Source organism: Platichthys flesus, chromosome 4, assembly GCF_949316205.1.
Source record: "Platichthys flesus chromosome 4, fPlaFle2.1, whole genome shotgun sequence".
Lineage (NCBI taxonomy): Eukaryota > Metazoa > Chordata > Actinopteri > Pleuronectiformes > Pleuronectidae > Platichthys > Platichthys flesus.
The window spans coordinates 5719602-5737899 of record NC_084948.1 but is presented as its reverse complement, the minus strand read 5'-3'; the positions used below and the strand labels follow the sequence as shown (position 1 = coordinate 5737899).

General features: G+C 42.3%; 1 protein-coding gene across 1 annotated transcript; it reads right to left on the bottom strand.

Moving 5' to 3' along the window:
* Positions 1 to 786: 786 nt before the first annotated feature.
* LOC133951915 (TRPM8 channel-associated factor homolog) lies at positions 787 to 9571 on the bottom strand. Its single transcript, XM_062386170.1, is given in 11 exon segments — positions 787 to 1182; positions 1370 to 1483; positions 1626 to 1854; positions 2865 to 3096; positions 3643 to 3853; positions 4083 to 4177; positions 5432 to 5606; positions 5804 to 6096; positions 7230 to 7521; positions 7789 to 8005; positions 8925 to 9571. Coding segments are annotated over 11 exon segments (2748 nt in total). The 3' UTR covers positions 787 to 939.
* Positions 9572 to 18298: the final 8727 nt, after the last annotated feature.

Genomic DNA, 18298 nt, shown 5'->3' with positions numbered 1-18298 from the left:
TAATAATTAAACTAATTTAAACCCTTAGCTGTTTCACGATACAAACATACCTGATTCTCACACCCACACCAAATACAGAGACTCAACACAGTTACAGCACACCGATCATATAAAAGTCAAAAGCACTCTTATCTTATCTAGTTGGTATAATACACACATATATTATTTTTAATATTTAATTATTATAAAGTGGATCAAGCTCAGGCTTGATATAGGTTGAAGGGCTAAATAGAGTCACTTTTGGATATTTTTTTATTAACACCAGTATTACGTATTATGGTCAACAATAAACACCTTTCAAATCTAAAATATGTAATCAGAAATTCAATACCTTTAATTAAGGTTATTTTTTACAATATATCAAAATGAAATTATTAATAATTTAATACATGTGTCATAATCAAATCACATGCCAAGCAAATACCAATTGTCTAATCAATAATCAACTGGCACAGCCATTTCACTAATAGCAACATATGAAGCAAAAAATTTGGTTGAGTTGAATTATTGGATTTACATAGATTTGTCTTAATGAAGCTGCTTTATAGGGGTCTGCTTATTATGCGTTTGTCTAATTGATCAATAACATCATAAAGATACTTTTGTGTCCCAGCCATCAATAGACCCAGTTGTATAAACTCGAAACGTTTATTTTTACATGAAATCCAGTATGAGAGAAGGACATTGAGTCAGACTGACTTAATGTTACTCAGTAAGAGGTTCAGATGAACCAAACTAATTCACCCAAGAACTACTAAATAAAGAAGCTGTAAATGTATCGTCAGCTATAAAACTTCTTTCTCTTTTAAAAAGGTATAGAGACATGGTCAAATACATAAAAAAAAAAAAAGTCAGTTAATTATATTTCCTCGTAAATACCCAAAGATTCATACTCTTAGGACCCATCTCTCTGCACTTCAATCAGCATCACACTGCAGCTCAGTCATACTGGACCATGGGGTGGTCGCTCCAAGAGGGCAGGTTTGAGAGTTTCTCTTCTGTGGCTGGTTCGATGGGCCAACCCCAGCTCTTGAAGAATCCAGTCAGGTTCAACTCCACAGTCCGGGAGAAAGTCTCAGCGTACAGGTTCATCTTTCCTTTGTTGTCATTGGGAAAGTCGCTCATCGTGTGGTAGGCAGCAAACACCTTCTTAAAGGCGTCCCAGCCAAACCTATCCTGGAGCTACATGCACGGAGAAACAAGTAGAGGGAAATGTATGAAAATTGCAGTGATGACGCCTCAATGTGTTGAAATGGGTTAGAGACTTTCAGTACTATTTACATTTATGGCAATTGGCAATTGTGTGTATGTGTGTGGTTTTGATCAAATTGTATTTATAAGGGGTAATACAAAAATGATTCTCTCTTACCTGCATATATGTCTCCAGGGCCACCCACATGTCCCATTGGCAGAGTTGCCTGCCCCCCTTAGCAAACTCCGCTGCTCGACAGTTTCGGTTTGCTAAAGCCATATTTGAGTGAGCCTGCAATGAAAAAGATGATTAAGAAACAATATAATATCCATGGACACCTTAATACTTCTCTAAATGTAAGTGCCGCTTTTAGTTATTTCTATGAATATAAAATATATCATAAATACACTATAACAAAGCAGATCTACTCCACCTTTGCTCTGTCGATCCCAAGCACCTCTTCATGCACATACACTGACCAGAGGTTGCATGTACACTCAGTGGTGTTGGGTGGGAACTCCCAGCAGCCTCTCTGCTGGTTGTGTCCCAGTTCATGGATAGGCCCCCATATTTCTACATTCCTGATTTGGTCAACACTGACCAGTTCAGCTGCAGCAGTGCTGTGTATCATTATAGGGTAACCTGAATGCATCCAGCCTGAGCAGGAGAAAATCAAAAGAGTTTTGTATTAATGCTTATATGGATTTCATAGGTTTGGTAGAGAAAACACTTGCTACAACTTGCTGCGCATGCAGTCTCACCAAACTACACGTCTCAATGTAGTATGTTCTGTTACAAAACTCAAATTAACACAATTAACACTCTAACTCTAACTGTATTTGAATCTTTACAATTTGTTAATAGGACAGTTTTTGCTCCATGATAGACTAATTTTCTTTCCATGATGTCCCCTGTTTTTTTCAAGCCTAAGTTGTTACTTGCTCAATTTCTCACGGAGTCCTTTACCATTTCAAATACACTTACCGTTGGAAATCTACGGTGGACCTGAGAGCTCAACGAACAGCAACTTAAGAAAACACATGCAAGTTGACAAAACACAAGCAAAGTGAGAAAACATCTTCATCAATTTCACAACACAACGCGCTGCAAATAGACACACGCGCTGCAAATAGACGAACGCGCAGCAAATAGACACACACGCACACACAACACACTCACGCCGGCTCCTGGTATTTCATGAGGGCCTGATACGATGATGATTTAAAAAATGAACGTGACGTTCAATCACGTTCATCGCTACGTTCACGTTAATAATATGAAAACTGATTCGTTAAGTTCAGCGATCGCGAAACATATGCACAACACTGTACAGTACAGCCACTGCAGAGGGGCTGAAGAGCCGCGTTCGGCTCCAGAGCTGCGGGTTGCCGACCCCTGTGCGGAACAAAAATTGTATGGTGTTTGGACGTTTTAGTGTCTCCTGTGTCCATCCCTTTTAGCTGTCCTCTGGAAACACTTCCGTTGTGTTGTCGCCTCTATTTGCTGCGCGTTCATCTATTTGCAGCGCGTGTGTCTATTTGCAGCGCGTTGTGTTGTCAAATTGATGAAGATGTTTTCTTACTTTGCTTGTGTTTTGTCAACTTGCATGTGTTTTGTCAACTTGCATGTGTTTTCTTAAATTGCTGTTCGTTGAGCTCTCAGGGCCACCTTAGAAATCTGCACGTCTGCCACGAAGCGTTCTTTGCGGGGAAATTTGTGTGGTTTTGCAGCCAGGTCAGCAATGGCCCTCATCATTTCATTCCAGAGCACTGCCAACTCGTCAGGGTGCTCCAGGTCCCGAACCACATTTGATGGCACAGTAAGGATGATGTTGTCAAACTCCAACTCGGCCCAGGGTGAGGGAGCATTGCGCAACAAGGACCACTCTGCTGCTGTTGTCACACCTGAAAAAAACAAAGAAGTAGGGCTATTCAAACGTTGGTTTTGAATTCTTAACATTATGTGACATCTATAAAGTGACCGTCATGGTTTTCTAGACTGCTTGAAAATGTCAAGGGATTGTCAGTAATGGTCCAGAGAACTGTAAATCTCCAGTAAAACAATGCTGAAACAATGCAAAAGGTCCTTGAAAAGTGGAGGCTAATGATATAAATCTATCAGTTTGAGCATCTAATAAGTAAATAGCAACATGACGAGAGGACAATGGAGGAGCTGTGTTCAGATCCTTATGGATATTTTAAAAGTGTATTTATCGTTCATTTGACCCAAGTCCATGTCCACTTGCTCAATCAAGGTCACAACACTTGAATTGTGTCAGCAAACAAGAGATGTTTAATGAGAACTATAAGGACATAATAAGAACAACATTTTAAATTAAATTATCTTAATCTATGTTGCCCTGAATCCCAGAACAACCATAGCTATCCCACACGATAAGACATACACACATCAGCAAACATATAGCATAGCTCCAAACAACACGCACTCACCACATTTATAATATGGCACAGGTACACCCATCTGCACTGTGACATGTACCCCCTCCACTTGTGCTTTGGGTGGGGCCACCACATAGAGGAGTCCACCCCAGAGATTGTACACCTGCATCATCTCTGTGGTTATGGGAAATTGTTCATGAACAGTTGGTGCTCTCTTCAACTCTGCATGATTCAGCCTGTCTGTTTGACAGCCTATCTGGATCTGAGGAAGACAAGGAATAGGTTTTGCTGCTTTGAAAACAGGACTGTAGAGCAGTAACTATATTGTTTGATGCATGGCTGCTAACAGTGGTTACCAGTCCTACTGCGTACAAGACACACCTACTGCATGTGATAGATATTAAGGATTTGTTTTGCTTTATCAGATTACATTACGATTCTTAAAATCTTCATTTGAATATCCACTTTGTACTAGATTGTGTAGACTTTACCTTCCATCCATTGTTGACTATTTCTGCTGGTATGATCATGTAGGTCTTCATTCCAGGAGAGAGGTAGAGACCTGTACTGATCCACTCCTGCAATTCTGAGACACACACACACACACACACACACACACACACACACACACACACACACACACACACACACACATTTAAATAATTTATTTGAATCCACCAATCATATTCATACAAAAAGGATTCAAACATTTCTCAGGGGTTGAATACAGCTTAGTGACTCATGGGTACAAGAAACATCTCCTACGCCAAACAGCAAGACTACCTATAGCAGCTGATACAGAGCAGAACTTTGCTAGTTGTTTAGACCTTGTCTTACTAAGTCCTGCCAGTCGTAGTCCACTGACCGAAAGCTTATGGACATGCCCCAGACTTCCAAATATCAATATTGCCAGCTTACATGTATAGCCTAGGTCTCTCATTTTAGCAACAATGGGCTGGTATTTGGTCAACTTGTCAAGGAAGGCTATGTCCATATAGAGGTCATAGACACAGGCTACCTCAAGGACTACTACCTCCCTTTTAACCTTGTCCAAGAAAACAACATCAGGGGTGTTAGGGATGTTACAGAACACATCATCAGAACTGTTAAACCAATCTGACATTAGTCGAGAGTGTTTGTACATTGACACATTTGGGGGGGATAGTCCCTTAACAGTACAGGAAATGAGGTCGACGATGCGGTCATGGCGTGCAATATAGAGTCCTTTGTACTTATTACAGCCATTAACAATATGAGCAATGGATTCTAAATGTTGATTGGGATTAGAATGCATTATACAGTGTGGATGATGAGTATTAGGGTACCACAATGCAAGATTGTACACACACACACACACACACACACACACACACACACACACACACTCTCTTTGGGTGAGAGACAGGGTATACCCTGGACAGGTTGCAAGCCCTTAATTTACCTTTATTCAATGTTTTAATAAATTTCTGGGTCAAAATGTGCCTTAGGCTCGTTTTGATTTAGACAAGTACTGTTAGTACTGTTAGAAAGTACTTTGCTCTTGTACAGGTCATTGAATACTAGTCCAAAATACCCTCTTTCACCTGATATTTGACCAAGGAAGAGATAGAGACATATTCCATAAGATGTAATTTTTTAACTTAACTTTTCTGGGTACGAACTTGAAATCTTGAAATGTGGTTTCCCTACTTGAGAGTAAGCTCTTTTAATTTACTCTCCATTTGTGTTTTCTGTTTTTAATGAGGCTTTTTTGGTTTAGTTAAAGTTAAATATGATATTATAAAATATAATAACAGTGAGGTCTGTACAAGTGTGCGTTTATATTGTATACAAGTCTCACCTGCTGTGTTAACATTAAGCTTGATCCTGTGGTTATAGATAACTGGCATCAATGGATTATCCTTAATGAGGTAGGGCAGGAGAGCATCAGGATCCGGGCAAACTTTGTACACCTCTGCCCCCAAACTGAGGAGCAGGTGATCTTTGGGGCTCTTCACAGGACATCCTTCACACGCCTCGAAAGACAATAAATATCGTAAACAATTTTGTTCTTTATCAACTAGCTCCTTGATAGCTGTACCTTAACCACCACAAACATCTTATATGATAACTAGTATAATGCTTTGGCAAAGCTCAATATCCATAAAGCCCAAAAAGATTTGGGCTACGCTATCTGAAAATTATATAAATAAGCACTCTTTTATCTACTCACCTGTGGCATGCCCGACCTCAATATGATATCAGTAAGGGTTGACAGGACCTGTGCATAGGAGTAGCTGTCATAATCTTTCATGGTCAAGTAGGCGGAACAGTCCGTGCCCAGCTTTTTCAGTCATTCCTCATCATGCTTCATAAGTTGTTCTCCTTTGGTGACATGTCCAGCAAAGCGGTGTAGAAGTTGGCGGAAGTGGTAGGTGTCTTTGATGGCCTGGATGGCTACAGGGGCCTTGTAGCTGATTATTGCTCCCAACAGGCTCAAGCCCATTTTGTTTAGGATCTTGTTCCCTGAAAAACATTGGAGCAAAGGTAATCTTCTGTAACAGTTTCTAGATGTGATATTTAGTAACTTCTACATTTAGATTATACAGGATTATCTCAAATATTAAACAAACATGCATGCCCATTGGCAAAATGAAGATACCTTGTCTGTCTGAGCATTTTTTTTGGTGTTTAAAAGTGCTACAAGTCAGCCATCTGGTTTTCTACTATGTTAAACCAACAGTTTCAAGCTCATTCCTGTCTCTGCTCTGCAGCAATTCAGCTCCTCACCAATGTTGCGAGGATCCTTGTGCATTTCCAACCACCCTTTTCCAAGCCTGCCGTTTCGTCAAGTTCAGAAGCCTCTCTGAGCTGCAGTTTACGCAGGTTTCTTGAGTCGATTGATTCTGTAGGTACTTGGCTTGTCATTCAGAGTTAATAACTCTCCAGTACTTATTTGACTTTGGCTTTTCATCAAATATATTTTGCTGCATTAAACTGCAATATTGTCATCGAAACAACAGCTGGCTAACAATTTATAGACCTAATAAGTTTATTCAAGAAATGCTTATTAAATGGCTGTATACCGTCTGAAACCTCCTTGCTCGCAGCTTTTCAATGTTCTTTTAAAGAAGGTGATGTCTCATGACGAAAATCAAGCTTGTAACCATGCAGACATCCAGAAAGTGGACTCTCCTCTCTGTGTATGCTGTAGCTGTGCTGCCTCTCTGTTCTTGCAACAATTGTTTTTCTTAATATACAGCAAGGTAATACACTGTACAGCGTTCTATCTGAGTGGAGTTAGCATCTTCTCACTTTTTCAGTGAGTGTTTTCTACAGGTCCTCAAGCTTCCTCCCACAGTCTTTAGACATTCAGAGAGAAATGACCATAGATGTGTCTGACCTTCAATGGGCTGGTAACCTGTCAAGAGTATACCCTGTCTCTTACCCAAAGTGTGTGTGTGTGTGTGTGTGTTTGCTTATGTCAAAAGGGCTGCAATTGTGTCTCTCAATTATAGGAGGATGTAATTGGAATAGTTTTGTGTTTTGTGTGATATGAGTTAAAACAACACCATGTAGATTTGTACAGCAGTAACTTTAATAGATAGGATGCATTATGTTATTATATGATGAACTTTGCAGGTGGTGCATTATCGTACCTACAAAATGTGTTAATGGGTTTTGTCCACAGTGTGTCTGTGCCCAGTACCAGGCATGTCCACCAATCAGAAGGCCTCCTCCCTCTGCCACAAAGTTCTGGATATCCTCCATGTGATCACCGCTGTATGCTGTGCACACGAATACACTCAGGTCTTTCCTGAAGTTTGTCTTCTCACACTTTAACCCTGACTTGCTGAGGATTCCTAAGGCTGGATCGTGCAATACCCCAATGACCCCATTCCGGCCTCCATCCAACCAGTGAACGGCATTACTCCAAAATTGCGTCATTGGCTGTAATGAGAAGAATTATTTCTAAACAGAAACCGTTGTTAATCAAGATTGATAAGCATTCTAGACATTTAACTGCTGGGGACTAGAAACATTTAAAAAGATAGAAATGGAAAATAATTAAATCTACTGTCTCAAAAAGATCATACCATCTACACAAGATAATTTTATACCTGCACTAATTGAGAAAATTCTCATCAAAGGCTCATTTTGACTTAAGAAGGCAGAAGGCAGAAATTCTAAGTCAAATCATTAATGTAGACTTTGTACCTCTCGTGAAAGAAGTCCTTCATGTGAAATCAAAATGACCCGTCCCTGTCCATAGTAGGCTCCTGCCAGGAACGTCTTTCCATTCTCTGTGGTCCCAATGGGAAAGGCCAGAGGGCCATGGACCAGAACCTCTGAAAGTAACGGTCCCTCTGGGAGGTAAAACTCTGAAACCCCCTTGAGTAAGAACTCCAAGTCTTCCTTAAAATCCCCTCTGTTTCTGTATTTGAAAGGGGGGAGACGATATGCAAATGAGAGATTCAGAAAATCATAGGATTAAAGTAATTGCTAAGTGTCATATTTTTTATGCAACCCATTCTGGTGAATTTCTTCAAATTTAGTACAAATATTAAATTCAACTCAAGAATGAATTGAGAAGGTGGTCGAAGGTCAAGGTAACGTTGACCTCATATTAGATAGTAAAATGTATGTTGACTGAAATTTCACTGGTTGGCAGAGACATAGAATTGCAGGTAATACTAGTTTAATTTAAACGAAATGTTGGTTCTTTGATTTCGGTTCAGTGCCATGGAGTATAATACAATACACAAATACAATATAAAATGTACATATTAAAAAAGTAATATTTTTTACAAATGGTTACATGCATTGAAGACAAAAATAACCAGGTAATGGTAAAGTTACACTGTAAGCCAAATATTATTATTATTTTTAATAATTTATTGATTGTATGAAAATACAATTTGTCTTTATCACAAATCTATCCAAACATGATTGCAGCAAATGGCTTTAGTGATAAATTAAATGTTATTGTTGATTATCTCATAAAGTTGAGTAAGAACTAAAAAACCCAAATCTTTTCCGTTCCTGTATTTGAAAGTGGGAGAGGTAAACAAGCTATATATGACAGTTACAGTGAGTTAAAGAATTTTAGGAAAGCACCAGTAACTGTTTTCTTAACCAAAAATGTTAAAGGATGAATAATATTAATATTGATTTACTATGAATAATATATTTTAACATTATATTAAATGAAAACAATTTTGTGGTAGCTTCAGTGTTAACTTCATTAATGTTAATAATGATATAAATTTGCAGAAACTTTTCAAATAACAGTTGTCTCTTTACAAAGTAAAATATTTCCAAATGTGCAATCATCAATAAGTGTATTCACTCACACTACAGCCTTCCAGGAGGATGGGATTTTAGGATTGACAGGCAGGTACTCTGCCACACCGTAATGATCAGTGAAGTAGATCCCTGCCACATCAGAAACCTTGTTCCCTTCAAACACAAGCAGTGTGTTTTCTTTTGGGTGATTTGCAGCCCAGCTCCACGCCTGACCTGCTATCAACACTCCTCCTCCAGCTTTCATGAATGCCACTAGATCCTGCTTGTGTTCACCCACACTGTAGGCATCTGTCAAATACACACCAACCCCGAGATTATTACTAAAGGCTCCCACCACTTTGGTTTGGAAGCTGGATTTGCTGAGGTGATTGGCGACTGACATGATATTTTTATGGATCCCTACAGACAGGTTGTCGGATCCATCTCCTCTCAGCCAGATCAGAGCATTCTCTACAAGAGCTGGGAGGGTCCACAGGTAACTCTCATGACCCAGAACTACAACCCTTCCACTGCAGTACAGAGACGCAGCCATCAGGACCTGGCCTTTGCTATTCATTGCCAAAGGAAAGGCATGGTCTCCCGTCAGAACCAGGTCACTGGGAACACTTGTGCCACGGAGGTCCAGCTCTTTCAAGCCTCTCATCAGAGACATGTAGGCCCCTTTATGGTGGTTTGGCATGGGCTGGTTTGACATGGTGAGAAAGTTTGATTCTCTGAAAACCGACAGAAGGTGGAGGGTAGAAAAACCGGAAAAGAGTTGACTCAGACACAATACTGACTTTGATAACATATGACACTAGTTTGTCTGTACTGTGGGGAAAAAGAAATATGATCCATTACAATGTCAATTTCCACTTACAAATGGAGACGAAGGGATATTATGTACTTTTGACTTGGTTTCAACAGAGGCCAAAGAGTTTGCAATAATTACTGAAAAGAAAGAAGGATAGAAAGAAAGAAAGTAAATAATCAAATTTCTTTTACCTGTTAAAAAGTTTCTGCTTGTATAATCAGACTGCTGCAGACATCAGACGGTTTTCAAGAGAGCCACTCTATTGCAACATATATCTGACCAAGCAGATAAGACAATATAAACGAGAGAGGCAGTATGGGCGTGGATATTTAAGCGACAAAACTAAAAGAGGAGTGTCTTCAGTGACACAGTAATGGAAAATTCCACTGATCAATGTCTTAATATAGCGACGCCTGCGAGCTAGTTCTTGCAGGCAACTTGAGCGTCGCTGCCACAATCATGTGACATACATTATGTGCAGAGATGGGCAAAAATACATCAAAATGTATTTTGATACAAAATACAAAATACGCCTCAAATAAATTTATCAAAATAAAATACAAAATACTGGTGCCAGAAAATTTAACAAAATACAATACATGTATTTTGTAATTGAAATATAGGGGGGAAAAAATTTCACAACAATTTTGTATAGCAGAGCATTCAGGTTTGGGCTGTATAATTTACACAAAACCCCACAAAAAGGAAGAACAGTCACAGAATGTCAGTGTAACTAAGCAGAGCTAATTAAAGACAACAACTTGATTGATTATGTATATATATACAGTGGTAGCCAAAATTATTATAACACCATTAGGATCTGACAAAATCTAGCTTTTTTTTGCCTCCAAAACATGATAAACTGGACAGATCAAACATTCAAAGGAAAGCCTTTGGCTTGAGTTGCAGAAGGCATAGGATAAAATTAGGGTTGAAGTTCTTAGGAAATATATTGACACTATGCCAGAGAGATGTGCTGTAGTAATTGCTCCAAAAGGTGGATGTACCAAATATTAAAGTTAAAAGTGGATAAATTCAGTAGGACTCACTTCATCTGTTATTTGTTTGTGCTCAGAGCAACCATCTGCATGTTTCAAGAACATTATGACATTAAATCATGATTTGGAGGCAAGAAAAAGTCAATTTTGTCAGATCCTAAAGGTGTTCTAATAATTTTGGCCACCACTATATATATATATATATATATTAATGGGTTAAGCAGCCCAGAAACAAATATTCAGCACATATGAATAGGATCACACATTAAGCCTATGTATAATATAAAAGCAAAATATAGAATTAAAACCAGTTTTACACAGGTAAATAGCCTAACTAAATTACTGTACATAAAGTTCCGTACAGAAAAAATAACTAAACAAGTGAGTAGCCTACTTACTTCTCTTTTACTGAACCTTGGCCAGTGGCATGGTAGCCTACTAATTTCTCTCTTACATTGGCCAGTGGCATGGTAGGCCATAGTTATATATTACAGTGTTAAGTGTAATATTCAAACTGACATATTTATGACATAATAACCATTCCATTTTGGTTCTTGAGACCCAACCATTGATATGGCATTATGACATTCACATTGAGAAGATAAAGCAAAACTTGTAATACAGTGCAAGATTAGATGGTCAGACGTCTCTTGATAAGGTTATCATGAACATATAAGCTAAGTTAACTAGCTAAACACTAGCTATGCACTAGCATAGCAAGCATGCTAGCCTCATTAGCATGTTAGCATCTATCGCTAGCTTGATATTAAAACCATCACCATGTATATACAATAGGCTATATAATGTAGCCAGACCCTGACATAAGTTATGCATACAAGCTAGTTGACATCTGTCACACTCAGATAAAATATTTATCTTGACAGACAATCTGCTGCACTTGAAGATCTGAAGACTGAACTCGTGAACTGCTTTTTGAACAGAGCTGCCAACTCTCACGCTTTGCCGTGTGACACACGCTTTTGCTATCAGGCCGTCATGAAATACAAGGAGCGGGCGAGTGTGTCTGTGTCTGTGTGTGTGCGTGTGGTTCCAGATAGATCACCGTAGCCCCGCCCCCTGCCCCCGCGCACTCGCTCAGGGAGACACAGTAGTGATGGGAAGTTCGGATCTTTTTTCACTAGAATGAATGAATCTCTTTTTGAGTCATTCGTCCGTTTCAACGGGGGGGGGGTATTTCCCCAAATCGGTCAGCCCTATTCACAGGTCATAATGACTGGTTTTGTTATTTTCACTTTACATTTACACTTACAGTTTAGTGCAGTGTAATGATTTCCTGTGATAATTAAATGCCAGTGTGACAATAAATGACAATTTAAAACCATACAAACTGTCATGTTTTACTGTATATAATAGAGGAGGTTTTCTTCAAAAAAAAAATATTCTGCCACACAAAAGCTGTCAGTCATGGCTGCTTTTTAACACGCGAAACGGAATGAGGTAACTGTTTCCTCTTCTGAGCCTATGGAGGTCACGTGGAAAAGGATCCAAAGACTCGTACCCGGCAGATGAACGAATCGTTCACCTCCTGACCGTGTCTTCAGATCAGTGTTTCGTTCTTCTGCCAACAGAGTCTTCGGATCAGTGATTCGTTCATCTGCCGGATACGATTCTTTGGATCCTTTTTCACGTGACCTGCATCAGCCTATGCAACAGTCCCGATGCTCGGCCACGAGAAAATTAACGAATCTCTCTTTGAGAGGACTTGTTACTCCCGAGTCCTTGTAAGGATTCGTTCAAAACGAACAAATCGTTCACGACCGACACATCACTAGTGTGTTGTGCGTGTCTCATGGCGGGGATGGCGTCCGCAGGGACGCCGCCGATGTCCCTGAGACATGGCGTTAGGCTGGTGCCTCAGCTCAGCTCCACATTGGAGCAGGTGCTGTTGGCCGTGGGGGAGCAGGTAGGGCACGGGAACATCACCTACGCTTCCAGGATGATCAAGATGCTGGTGATCTTCTTTAAGGATCCAGACTCGGTCACTAAGCTCATTGAAAGCGGGGTTACAGTAGAGGAGGAGTTCATTCAGGTGTCCCCGTTAGCGGTAGCTTCCACCCGGATCAGCGTGTCCGGTGTCCCTCCGTTCATCCCCAATTAGGCGCTGGAGCAAGAGCTGCGGCGCTTCGGGAAGTTCGCAAGTGGGTTCCGCGCGGTGGGTCTGGGCTGCAAAGACCTGAAGCTGAAGCATGTCCAGTCTCTGCGGAGGCAAGCTTTCATGTTTTTAGATAATGAGTCTCACACACTAGACGTGTCTTTCCGGGTTCGATATGAAGAACAGTTCTATATGGTGTACGCAAGCTCGGGAAGCATGAAGTGTTTTCAGTGTGGAGAAGTGGGACACAAGAAAGTGATGTGCCCGCACGGGAGACGGGCGGCGGGGTCCGCTGGAGTGGAGGGAGGGAAGGGCAGCGCCGGGGGGACTAAGCCTGCGTGGGGACGGTCGGCCGGTGCTGCTGCGTCCTCTGAGGCTGCTGGTTCTGATGCAGCGGTTCCGGCCGCGAGAGTGCCAGTGGCTGCGGCGCCGGCTGCGGTGGTGGAGGCGGTGGTTCTGGTGGATTCTGGACCGGCTGCGGTCAGTCCGGTGGGTCCCGGGCCGGAGCCGGCTGTGCCGGCTCCAGCTGCTTAAGGTCCAGCTGTAGTGAGGGGCGCAGAGGTTCCCTCTGCTGCGCCTGTTTCTGAGTCCTTGGCGAGGCAAGAGAAGATAAGTGAGGAACAGGTCGTAATAGGAAAGGTGTTGGTTGCCAACCCGGAGCAGGGGATGCAGTGTGGTCCTGCTCAGCAGGCTGAACAGATACAGGCTGAATTAGACAGCAGTCAGGTTAGTGAGATGGACGTGGAGGAGGACTATGAATCGGACAATGTGTCTCTAGCTGACAGTGTCTCAATTAGCACAGATTTATATTCATTAAAGGAGGTCAATGAGTTTTTAGATGAATCCTTTGGCAAAGCAGTGGAGGTAGCAGAGTACTTCCCAGACATTAAGAAGTTCATCCAGACAGTCAGTACCCTCCAGAAAGAGGAAGGGACGGATGTCCTGGATGAGAAACGCAGATATAGACTCAGGAAACTTGTGACTGCAGCACGAAAAGGTCTTCCATGTAAGATACGGTCAAAGAGAAGGAAAAATTGTAAATAAAATTGACCATGACCATTCATCACTGGGTGTTTTCATTCTGCTGTGTTAACCTGTTTGTCTTTTTACGCTCTCCTTTTTATCCTCTCATGGCATTAAAGGTAGCCTCATTAAATATGAACCTGAGCGCTGTTGTCGCTGTTTTGTTTTCTCCCTCATTAAGCATGACTTTTCTATCCAGCACAGATATCGTGGCAGGCAGGGCTCTGAGTATAAGAGTGGAAATACATGGTATTATTTTTAATCTAATCAACGTGTATGCACCAAACCACGGTCCTGAACGTGTTACTCTTTTTAAATTATTAAAAAACAAGTTCGACAGTGTAGGTCAAGGGGAGTGTATAATAACGGGGGGGGATTGGAACTGCTGCAAAGACGTCACTTTAGACCGGACAAGACAGGAGCTCCATCCTCAGTCCTCCTCGTTTCTGGGCCAGACAGTCATGGAGGCGGATCTAGTGGCTGTGTGGAGGAGGAAACATCCTTCCACCAGGCAGTATACCTGGATAAAAATAACAGATGGCAGGGTCAGTGGGCCCCTGGCTGGACAGATTTTACATATCCGCTCCTTTTATCACACGTGTGACAAACTGTCAAATCCACGCGGTTGGTTTCACAGACCATCATTTGGTTTTAGTAGAGCTACTTTTATCTCCTGCTAGAAAGCCTGGATCCTTCTGGCATTGTAATGTTAAGCTTTTAAATGATTTAAATTTCTTGAGAATTTTAAACTGTTCTGGGCCAACTGGTGTTCCAGGAAAGACTCGTTTCCCTCCCTGGGTCAGTGGTGGGAGGTTGGCAAGGGTCAAATTAAGGTCTTCTGCCAGCAGTACACTGCATACTCTACGAGGAACATTAAAAGAGCGATGGAGCAGTTGGAGGAAGACATTAAGGAGCTGGAGAGCATACCTACCAACACAGAGAAATTAAAAGCTAAAAGGCAACAACTGAACTCCTTTCTCCAGGAGAAGGCCACAGGAGCTCTGGTCCGAGCTCGGTTCCAGGAATTAAAAGACAAAGATGCACCTACCACGTTCTTTTTTAACCTGGAGAGATCCATGGCCCAGGGGTAGCAGATGGAGGGTCTCCGGCTGCCGGATGGGAATATTACATCTGAACCAGCAGAGATGAGGAGACACTCGGTGGACTTTTATACTGACCTGTTTGGGGCAGAGGAGTGTGACGGGGAGGCTGTGGCCGAGCTGCTGCAGGACCTCACACAGCTGAGTCCAGGTGAGCGAGACACCCTGAGCGCTGACATCACGCTGGAGGAGCTGACCACTGCTGTATCTCAGATGGCTGCAGGCAAGTCACCAGGGTTGGATGGATTACCAGCAGATTTTTTAAAACATTTCTGGAACAGTATGGGACAGGATCTGCTGGATGTCTTGAAGGAGGCATTTGCTAAAGGGCTTCTTCCGGCCTCCTGCAGACAGGCAGTAATATCACTGCTACCGAAGAAAGGAGATCTGACCCTGCTGAAGAACTGGAGGCCCGTCTCTCTTTTATGCAGTGACTATAAGGTTTTATCTAATGTTTTAGCAAATAGACTCAAGGTTTTTATGGAAGTATTTATTAGTGCTGACCAATCTTATTGTGTACCAGGAAGGTCAATTCAGGACAATTTGTTTTTAATGACACACATTTTAGATTTGTGTACAACATATAATATTAATATTGTCATTATTTCCATCGACCAAGAAAAAGCCTTTGATCGTGTCGATCGGTCATTCTTGTTTGCCACACTGCAGGCTTTTGGTGTCGGGGAGCACTTTCTGTCCTGGGTGAAGTTATTATATAATGATACATGTTGTGTGGTGAAGGTGGGGGGAGGGCTGAGCAGACAGGTACCAGTCCTGAGAGGGATCAGGCAGGGATGTCCAATATCAGGCCAGCTCTACAGCGTGGCCATCGAACCTCTCCTGTGTCGCCTCAGGAGAGGTTGAAAGGCCTGCGTCTGCCAGAGTTGCCTCAAAGTCCCCCTATAATAATATCAGCTTATGCTGATGACGTAAACATTCTTGTCAGGGATCAGGGGGACATACAGGAATTAGAGGGCAGTCTGGCATTGTATGCAAAGGCTACGACAGCCAAGGTGAACTGGGAAAAGAGCGAGGCATGTGTGATTGGTCAGTGGGACGCAGGGAGAGTACCCCGTCTCCCTGGGAACCTGACATGGGGAGTAAAAGGGTTAAAAGTCCTCGGTTTGTTTTTAGGCAGTGAAGAGATAGAGAGGCAGAACTGGGAGGGAGTGCTGGGGAAGGTGCAGCTCAAGTTGTCTAAATGGAAATGGTTGCTACCCCAGCTGTCCTACAGGGGAAGAACTCTGATCGTCAATAACCTGGTTGCAGCATCCCTGTGGCACAGATTCCAGGTGCTGACTCCTCCACCGGGACTCCTGCAACAACTACAGAGGCTGCTGGTGGACTTCTTATGGTCGGGCCATCACTGGGTGCGGGCGTCCGTGCTGTACCTCCCTGTGGCAAAGGGGGGCCATGGACTGACAGACATCATATCCAGGACTGCTGCTTTCAGACTGCAGGCCGCCCAGAGGCTGCTGTACGGATCCACACTGTGCTGGTCGGCTGTGGCCCGCCTGCTGCTCTGGAGAGCCGGGGGCCTCGGGTACGACAAACAGCTGTTCCTGTTAAACTCTCCTCTACACAGACTGACTGGGCTCAGTGAGCCCAGTCAGTCTGACCCAACGCCTGGGATGTGGCTCTTTGAGGAGCCACTGTTTAACAATGGTTTCCTGGTCCTAACATCCACATCCTCATCAACGACAGTACAAAACAAGTTCAGGGAGGCAGGAATAGGGAAGCTGGGCCACCTGACACGGACATCACTGTAGAGGCTGGCGGCGGTGACGGGGATAAGATCTACCAGGATGCTGCGGAACCTCGTGGACGAGATGTGGCAGTCACTGCCCCAGCCTCTTCGCCCAGAGCCAAAGCCAGGCTGACCAGTGGACAAAAACAGGAGAATACCAGTTTCCTATCCTGAATGTGAGTCCTGCAGTGGGGGAGTGGAGAGAAGAGAGCGGCCAACTGCTAACCATCAGGACTCCAGCACTGGGCCCTTTCAACACCTCTGCAGGGAAACAGCTCTACTACGGGTACGAGTCTTTGGATCGTGCACCCCCCCCCCCCCCCCGTTGAAACGAACAAATGACTCAAAAAGAGATTTGTTCATTCTAGTGAACGAGATTCAAAGAACCGACATGGTAAAAAGATCCGAACTTCCCATCACTAGTGTTCACCGCATAGCCTGTAGGTTCCTCTCTAAGCAGCACAGCCCGATGCGGTCCTCATGCTGCATTATGGAGCGTGAATGCTAGTCACAGCAAACCGGTGCGCACCGGTAGAGTGGAGAAGTGTTTCAATGTATACATTGAGGGGATTATTTGTTACAGCGATCAGTGTTGGTGCGTCATATAAAACTACTGCGCACATATGTAAGCCTGGTCACAGGAATGAAAGCTTAAATTATGCTATATTATGTCTTTAGCATGAGTTTTTTATCGAGACTAACCCTATTTGTTAATGTTAAGGCTATATACATCTGGCAAGGGTAGTTGATAATAATAATAGTTATTATATTTATATATATTTGTTTCACTAGATGATGTGTCATCTGTGGTTTCAGTGAATACTTAGTTTGTGTTCCATAATTTTCTCTCTTAAATAACTCGATTAAAATTATCTCACTTGTGTGTTAGAAACGTGAATATTGCATGAAATAGTAACTATATGAATATGAAACTTCAAATATAAGTGTAACAAATAGGCCCATAATAACATAAAAAGAGGCAATGCAACAGATGGATTATGTGAACTTGAATATCTAAAAAGACTGAAGTTATTAACATTTTATTGTTTGCATATACATAAGTATGAAGATGGTAACCTGACAGATATTGTTTTTTACATATTTTGTATTCGTTTAGTTTTCCTCTAGGTGATCCTGAGAGGCTAGACCTGTGGGTGATCAACATTCAGAGACAGAACTGGATTCTGAGTCTCTGCAATCAACACTTGAGAGACAACACTTGAGCAATGACAAAAGGGTACACAGAAATGCTTAAATAACTTCTGAGAAATCAAGCAACTTGATTGTTACATGGCAACTACAATTTTAGCATGAACTGTGTACATGACACATAGCAATGATTGCCAACTCTAAACAGTTACAGGCCATCTTTAGTTGAGGGAGAAGTTTTGGGCCGATGAAGCTTGCGCAGGTTGTACTCGTGTTGACCCGCCTGAAGCTGCCGATCTCCACCATGTTGCTGCTGAGGACAGATCCGGTGCTGCAGTGCTTTATCTAATGAAAAGAAGAAAGTCATTATAAAATAATGTCTTATGTTGTGGACTGGTTCTTACAGTTTATTCTGTGTTCAGCACCACAGATTTCAGTCGGAACCGATTTACTGGGCTCTTGCTTTGTACCCTCATAGTTGAATGCACATATTGTAAG